Source organism: Poecilia reticulata, linkage group LG2, assembly GCF_000633615.1.
Source record: "Poecilia reticulata strain Guanapo linkage group LG2, Guppy_female_1.0+MT, whole genome shotgun sequence".
NCBI classification, from domain to species: Eukaryota; Metazoa; Chordata; class Actinopteri; order Cyprinodontiformes; family Poeciliidae; genus Poecilia; species Poecilia reticulata.
Window position 1 is genome coordinate 34,304,356 of NC_024332.1, and position 8,808 is coordinate 34,313,163.

Below are 8,808 nucleotides of genomic sequence, written 5' to 3' on the forward strand. Positions count from 1 at the left end.
GTACATCGGGCCTCCTTGCTCTTTTACTATTGCGTTTTTTACCGGGTGTGCCTCGTTAGCCTCGTTAGCGTCTAATTGCGTTTCTTTTTATCAATCTGCTTAGTGTTCATTCTGGGTGTTGTTGAGGAAGAAAATATCGATCCTATCATTTAGAAGAGCTTTTTCCCTTTACGTGGATATGCAATATGCCTATATTGATAAATGTATAGCATGTGTTTTTAATTGATCTTGTTGCGGCAAGCGCCGAGGACCCAAATTTGGTTCCTCTAGCGACAGAGAGCAGACAATAGCTCAGGAACGGGCTGATAAAGCCTGACAAGCCTTTCTGTCAATGGAAGTACATCTCTAAACCAGGTAGGCTACAGGTCAAATATGGCGAGTGGTAAATGAGTTGGTGCATATAATAAAACACTGATGGTTTTGTTCACTTGTATCTACCGCTGAGCGAGCCTGTTGACTAAGAAGGTCTTAATTTGTGTCTCAGCTAGAAATGTAACCACTGGGATTTGGTACATGAATGAATGCGGAGCTGTGTGTGGGTGTTTGGCTGGCAGCAACAGTCTGTGGTACATGAATCACACATTGCACTGCATCTACATTAAAACTGTATTTTAAGATGTTTTTTAAAGCATTTTCCTGCTGAGCATGTGGGACATTTCTAAATCTTTAAAACATTTAGCAAACATATTTTTAAAGTCTATTCGATGTCCGACACATTCATCAATGTACAATTACAAAAGAAGAATGTTTTAAACTATTTTTTTTATTCTACATGATATTCTACATTTATTCCATTTATTTTGTTTGTGCAGGATTTATGTTTTTGTTTTTATGCTGATGATTAGCTCTTGTGCATTTTTAACGACAACAATCAGAGCAGAGATATGCCAATTAGACTTTTTATTATAGATACCCAGACAAGATAAAGAAGGATACTGGATGTCTTAAACAAGACAACACGTGTTTCTTGATGTCAGGAAGTCGGCAATGAGCAACTATTTGTCTAAAAGACAAAACAAGACAGAACATGGATTCCTATCTAAGATTGTTGATCTGATTGAAGTTACAATTACATCAAACAGTGCTTGTACATGCAGAACTACTGTCAGTTAGCTAGGAATTAAAAGTATTTAAAAATACTTTTTAAAGAATTGGTATTTATATTAATGTTAGTTTTACGGAAGCATATTGTCATGGAAGTGCATTGCTGTCATGGAGGAAAATACATTTTCCAACATAACTGTGCTGAACCGCAAAAAAGTAAAAGCCTCACACAGTCATAACAACACCTTGAACATTTAAACAAAGCAGCTCTGATCAACTCCTGTAAATGCATCGTATTTGTTTCCTGCTGGGTTGTTTCAAGTGAGTTGTCAGAGTAGATGTCGCCTTTTAAGCCTTTGAGATCTGCTGCTTTATAAGACATATGTAAAAACCCACGAGGTATTTTGTACTTGTGCCACAAATTTCCAACGGAATGCTAATTTATGCAAATGCATTCGGTTGAGCTTTCTATAGCAACTATTATTTGTGCTGCACCATCCTCCCTGGCTATTTGTTACAGCATGTTTATGCACATATTGGTGAGAAATGGTGGCCGCATTGCATTTCATCTTAAGTAGTACTTACGCCGGCTTCTCCACTCAGTTGTTTCGTTTTTCAAAATTATGGCACATCATTACTGCAATGTCAGCACTCACAGCTGAGTACTTAGAAGAGCAATCAATAATGCTCCTCCTCTCTTTCTTTCATGCCCTCATTCATTTCCAGTGCCCCCTCTCCATCACCCCTTTCTACACGCCTCCTGTTTGTAGGCAAACACGTCTCCATGGGTGAGGTCCACTGAGCCAGGAATCCCTGTGTCTCTCACCCCTCCCTGCCTTCCTTGCTACCCTTAAACCCTCCCTCCCCCCTCAAGAGGAGCCACAATGACTTCCACCAGCCAGCTTCTGGGTTTAGCCGAGATGGGCCTAAAGTGTGACCAGGAGATCGAGAGGAGGTATGAGATTGTGCCCTCAGTGGTCTGCTCCATGTGCTGCCTCTTTGGAATCATCTACTGCTTCTTTGGTGAGTGAAAACAGAATGCCAGCATTGACTTAATGTGAAATTTAGCACTAATATGTGTTAAATAGATATCAATAACCTGAAACCAGTTAGTTTTTATTTTTTTAAATGCTATAAATGTTGATACAGAAGGTTGTTTTAATTCAATCAGCTAAGACACAAAGCGTTTTCTTGAGGGTTAGTTTATGATCAGGCTGAAAATAGAACGTATTAGATCATCAGTAGACAATTTTGGGGTCAGCACACAATGGAGTAATGAATAAACAATTACAGAAAATATTTCCAAAGGAACAATAATATCATACGGTGCCTTTCACTGCATAACTGAACTTTACTTTTCCATTTTTGTCATGTTACGCCCACCAGCGTGAATGTATCTATGCGGTAGACAAAGACAACATTATTTTAAAGAGGTAGGGAAAGACACATTTTCCTAAAGGTTTTTATTAATCTTAATCTAACAAGTGAGGTGTTGATTTATTTTCTGTTTCCCATTTACTCAACTGCCCTTAAAATATATATTTTATGTTTAACAAATTTGAACATGATTTATGCTTTCAAATTTGTGGTTGTGACTTTACAAAATGTGTAAAGGTTGAAATGGTGTGAATACTTTTATAAGTGACTGTTCATCTTTGCTTTCTGTCTTTCAATGGATTGATGCTTCTTTATCAGTGGTTATAGTTAGATGCAAAGTGTGACCACACGCCATCTGAACCACACACTTAATATGCTTGACCTGAGCCACCACCCAGCAGTTTTCACTGTCAAGCAAGAGCAGTTCATGAACAACCCATAATATTCCCAGTTACAACACACAAGAGCAGATGCGCTGCTTCTTTTCGTCTTCCAATCCATCAGCTCCTATATTTTGTTTGAAATAGCTTCACTCATGTGAGACAGAGTCTGCTGTGATTGGTCAACTGATAAATTAGAAATTGTGAGAGGTGTCAAAATAACCACAGGTCAGGAAAATAGAGTGGGAAGCATTCAGACCCCATGTGATGAATCAACTCAAAGTAGTGAATAACTGAATGTTTGAAGGGAAAGTGTACAGTCTTTGTGTTTCTTTGTTGTTTTTTTTACAGATGATCTGAAAAGGGTTGCATCACTTGTATATCTAATGTAAACAGAGGGAACCTACCAGAAATGTATTGTCAATATAAATACAACTGTTTTTTTGAAGGCTTTAAAGGTTGGTTAGAAAACATCCCTTTTGCCATCTTGTCCAAAAAATCAGTTCCAGTTTTTAAGTGGTTGTATAAATAGCAGTTCTTTGTGCTTCCACCAGGAGAAAAACTTGGTTCTAGCACCAAAGACCACTTCTATCCCACCCCCTGGGTTCGTCAAACTGGTAATTAATCTTTTCATAGTTGGATTCAGTTAATTAGGTTTGAGCTGACAATCATCCTGATCATTTTTTGGCAATACATCTAGTTGGTGTTAATAGATAAGCATATAAAGCATCTCAAAACACAGCTTTCAGTTTTAAAATAGGGCTAACAAAGCATTATATATTTTCTATTGTTTATTTTTTGATTACATTTTTCATTTCCCCACAAAAAAATACAACCCAGGCTTTTGGAAGACAACCACTCGGTGGTGTCCTTGGATGAATACTGATGTGTTGAGCTTTTTCAGCAGGTTGTTGCATTCAAATAGAGATGCACTGAAGCGTGTAGACAGCATGAAGATTCAATAAAGCGCAGGTGAAACCTATTGTCAGATGTTACATTATAGGTAGGCTGCTCAAAAACTTAGCAAACACAGTAAGCAGCACTGCATAGACATACCTTTCTAGAAACAATAAAACAGAAAATGTTTTATTGAGTTTTAACACCAGAGGAGAAGAAAATGTGAAGTCTGTCTACAGGTAAATCATAAAAAGCAAGGGAGTTGTATTTGCCTAGCACAATCTATACAAGTTAATTCAAAGCGCTTGAGAGGAAAATAAAGGAGCAAAGCTAAAGAAAAACGCATGAGAAACAACAAGGAAGATGAGCTGGTTCCATAACAGAAGATCAAATAAACTTCATTTCACCCTTCCTTGGTTTGTTTTGGTCCTGGGACAACAGAGAAAACGTCTCTGATGACTAGAAGGTTCTTAAGCTGATACATGACAAGCACCTCTGAAATGTATTAGGTCCCAACACCATTTGGTGCCTCTCGGAACAACAATAAGAATCTCTTTATTCTAGGGAATGATTTCAAAAATAGTAATAAACTCAGTGTTAGAATTATTGTCTGAGTGGTAACACCTGGGATTTTTCCACGGTCTATGGTTTTAGCCTCTTTTAGGGATGGGGTAGGATGAGTGCTGCTCTGTCTTTAGTTTTTGGGACCAAGACCAAAGACTTGTTTTTTAGGATTAAGTTGGAGAAAATTATAACCAGTCTACACATTGATTGAAAAGGCATACTGACTCAGCGACAGCTGTTGAAATTGATCAAGTGATGGAACAGAAATATTAGAGTACAAAAATGCATCACCATAAAATAAGAGATGTTGAAGTACTTCACAGTCTGACACGGAGCATACAGTTACATCTGAATGAATTAGAATATTATTTAAAAGTCTGTTTATTTCAGTAACTTATTCCCTTAAGTGAAACACATTTTAGACGGTAGATTTGTTACACATATATTTACGTTTACACGCCTCTTTGTCTGTTAATTTGAATGAAAACATGACTTTTAATTTCTTACAATATTGTACCAGATCAGACATTTTTTTAGTACAAAAAATGTGGTCTTAAGTAGTATGTTAAATACTTGGTTATTATTTCCAAAAGTTACATTCAACATTTAATCTGACCGACAAGCCTCACCGAAGCACACATTTAATTTACTGGGATACGGATAAATGTAATAAGTATAGCAGCCTGAGAACGGAGCCTTGAGGGTGCATGACAATGTGCCAAACTCAGCACTACGATCCAGTTTTATCAAGGCAGAAGTTTTAGATCATTTAATGTTGAGATGGACTATATATATATATATATATATATATATATATATATAAACTTTAAATAAAATATTTAACATTAGCTCAATGAGTGTCTTTATTAAAAAAACAGCACTTTAACTGGGCAAAGTATGGTATTAAAATAATAGAAGGATAAAATGAAAAGACACATTCAACTTCAATAACCTGGTTTCATGTTTCTTTATGCTTTATTCTTTAGCTGTACACAATATTATATAAAAAATAAGCTGCAGTTTAGATTTAGAAGACAGCAAATTGTTTACGCCTCAGAAGTTCCCCAGTTAGGATTGAACAACGGCGCATTAGTAAGGGTGATCAGTCAGAGGAGGGATTATTTCAGATTGCTTGCATCTCTGAAGTAGTGGGTGCTGATCTTAGACCGAAGGGAAGATAAAAATGTTTGCATTCATTTAATTGACCCAGACACAGTTGTGGTATAAATCAGGAGTGGTTTTGCCGAAATAGGACTGATAAAGCAAAGCCAACGAGAGCTAATGTGAGGAAGGACATGAGCTGATTAAGCTGGGATGAACAGATGGGATTGGCTGATGGCTGGAGGAAGAGAAAGGAAAGAAGCAAGGAACAAAGATAGAGAGGGAGGGATGAGCAGAAGAGAAGAGCAGTGGAACAGTTGGGGGGATGAGCGACTGAGAAAGGGAGAGGAAAGGATGAGTCACTGAAATCATTAGCAGGAAATAGGAAGTGACATTAAAATTCATTTGTTGATTAATAGAAGTCATGGCATGTTGGGAATTAGTTAGCAGCCAGCGATCAAACAAATGCTTATAATGGCAGTAGATGCTTCAGTTATGATTTGTATATCTTCGGGCGTAATGTAGCGCATGTGCAAACAACTGTAAAAAGCCACAGTGGCTTCAACAAACATCCCAGATAAAAGATATCTAAAATCCCTCAGAGAACTGTATACCAGGGGGGGGGGGGGGGGGAAAGCTACAAGAAGCATGTCAATTAAATGAGCTACGGTCACAGGGGAGAAGCTTGGACATTGGCTTAGATAAGAGAAAGAGTATTGTGCTGCTCAGCAGTGCAATGCCTGATTAAACAAAGATAATAATCTGAGGTTGGGTACCCTCGAGACCAAGGCCGGTCAAAGATTCAGAAAAAAAAAAAATAACGAAAACATTAATAAACACAAAAGCAAAGGCAGAGGAGATTTGAATGGTCGATAAGCTCAGCTTTTAATGCTTTGGAGAATTTTGTAAGCTTTCATTTGAATAAAATGCATAAAAAAACAGATAGAAAAGGCAGGAGCAAATGATGGTAAACAGAAAATGAGGATAGCAGCTGTTGTTTTCAGCAAACGTCTTAATGGATGAATGTAGATGACCTTTCAAAATGCAACGGTTAGCATATTTTACACCTCCTTTATAAGAGTTCTAACCCAACCCTAAGAGTTCTATTATTTTTTATTTTTTGCTCCAGTACTCCAGTACAGATAGCACACTTGTCTTTCAGGAAAAAAAAAAAAAAACATTTTTGAATCTTTTTATTTTTTTTGCTACTGCTAATTGTGCAGCCTCCACGTTATATTTGATCTTTTCTGGTAAAATCTCATAACTTGCTCTTTATTTTCAGAAATGCTTGCATCTATGCAGTTTTCTGCAGTGGAAAGTGTTCAGACTGCACACTTTCCAAATGGAGGAAAGTGTGCAGTCAGATAATGAGAATACATTGGTAAATCAAAGAAACCCTACATGTGTGTCTTATTAATGAGGTTCTTATCTGAAGAGCTGTTCTAAATAAATAGTCCTTATCTTTCTGGGCGGATACAGTCATGCATCCTCCGTCCTGTTTTCCTTTGTAATGGTTGTTATCGTCATCAGTTTTTTGTTGGGTTTTTTTTACGACTAAATATACTTTTTCCAGATGTTTCGATGATGAATGCTGCAACCTTCACAAAATATCTATCTCAAACAAAGAAAAAGAAAGCAAAAAACACAGTTTTTCACCTCCCTGTTTTTGAAATATTGACCAGTAAGGTGCATTTTCTTTGACGATATTAATAGTGAGACCATTACTTTTCTTACTGTGTATTAGTCTTAACGCTGTGTGAGTATGATCACACATAATGGTTTTGATGAATTAAGCATTACTTCTTTTAAACAATAAATCACTGACCACTATTATACAATATTAATTAGTGTTTGCACTCATCGAGCTGCCAAATGTCTAATGCATGTGTCTGCCTCACAACCTCACAGTGCTTTGTTTTCTCCCTTCAGGCTATCGGTGCTTCAAGGCAGTGTTGTTTCTGACAGGCCTGATGTTTGGCTCTGTGGTCATCTTCATGCTGTGCTACAAGGAGAGGGTGATGGACACTCAGCTGAGCGTAGAGGCGTCTATCGGTATTGGCCTGGGCATTGGGACACTGTGTGGCCTGGTGACCATGTTGGTCCGCAGCGTGGGCCTTTTTATGGTAGGCCTGCTGTTGGGCCTGCTGGTTGGAGTTGCATCACTTGTGGTAAATCTTCCTTTTGTTCATTGTTTTTTTTTTATTTTTATTTTTTGTGGATATATAAAATACAATGAAGATATTTCATAGTTATTATTAGAGATGCACCAATCAGACATTTACAACCAGATTTATAATCCCAAGTAGCATCTGTAAAGCTTCCAGGCAGTATCAACTTTAACCATTCAGAGAAAAAAAAAAAACTAGAGTGAACAGATCTGAAGATGTTTCTTTATATTTCTTTATCCTTCATGTTAACTGTCTATATTAGCAACCCTCCCACTTGCTCAAAGCTGCCTTTAGGCTCTTGTTTGAATCTTAGACAAAGAAAAACTTTGGATGTTTTATCAGTGTTGATTTTCTTTTGTAATGGAGGCGGTTTAACACGCTTTTACAAGCTAACGCAGAAAAGAGCAACTGCTAAACGACATTCCCTTTTCCAGGTTATGGAGGAATTCTATCACCCCAAAACAGTGTGGGTTCCTCTGGGAATCCTTCTGGGCTCTGGGACATTGTTTGCCGTCCTCACTCTTCAGTGGCAACGGTGCTTCGTCACCTTCTCCACGGCAACATTTGGCTCTGCCATCATCACTGTCACAGTGGATTACTTTATAGAGCTGTTTGCCTTGGTGCACTACATCTATGAGAGACTCAAGGTTAGGACAGCTGCATGCAAGCGTGTGTTTGTGAGTGCGAGAGTTGAATTCACCTTGAGGCAGAGTTTCTGATGAAAATTCATGACATGTTAATGTTTGAGTGAAAGTCAGATTGACAGGTTTGCAAATTTACAGATGAAATCTGCCATATTTACATCTCTGCCAATACCATTTGATTTCTAAGTCAAACTTTTGTGAATTAATCAAAAGTTATTTTTCGCTCAAAAATAACTTTTGATCAATGCGGTCTTCTATGTTCTTCATTTTATAACAGTTAAGGGTGTCAAGCTAGATCAGAGATTTTTTTCTACCTAATTCAAAACAGAGATCTGGATTTATAGACCTCTCAGTCTGCCAAAGTAATTTGTTAAGTGCCTTGAGATTACCTTAATGATGAAAAGGCACTATATAAAAAACTGAGTACAAGTAGTTATGAATGCACTGAAATGAAGGTGTCTACAGCAGTGGGCAAACAACTTGTGCTTTACTACAGTGAAATGATGACAAACAGCTAAAATACAAATTTTATTATAAAAATTATTATATGCTTTATATGTCATGTCTGACAACAGTACAAATTATTATATGCTTAGAAATATAACTGTGTTTCCCAACAGAAAGTTGCTATAT

General features: G+C 37.3%; 1 protein-coding gene across 1 annotated transcript in view; it reads left to right on the forward strand.

Annotated features, from left to right (window-relative positions):
- tmem198aa (transmembrane protein 198aa) overlaps positions 1-8,808 on the forward strand; it is a 34,848-nt gene that overhangs the window by 17,435 nt on the left and 8,605 nt on the right. The window contains exons 2-4 of the mRNA XM_008403895.2: positions 1,771-2,067; positions 7,293-7,531; positions 7,966-8,178. Of these exons, the coding sequence (XP_008402117.1) occupies positions 1,929-2,067; positions 7,293-7,531; positions 7,966-8,178 (591 nt within the window). The 5' untranslated portion in view covers positions 1,771-1,928. The remainder of the gene's footprint in view (positions 1-1,770; positions 2,068-7,292; positions 7,532-7,965; positions 8,179-8,808) is intronic.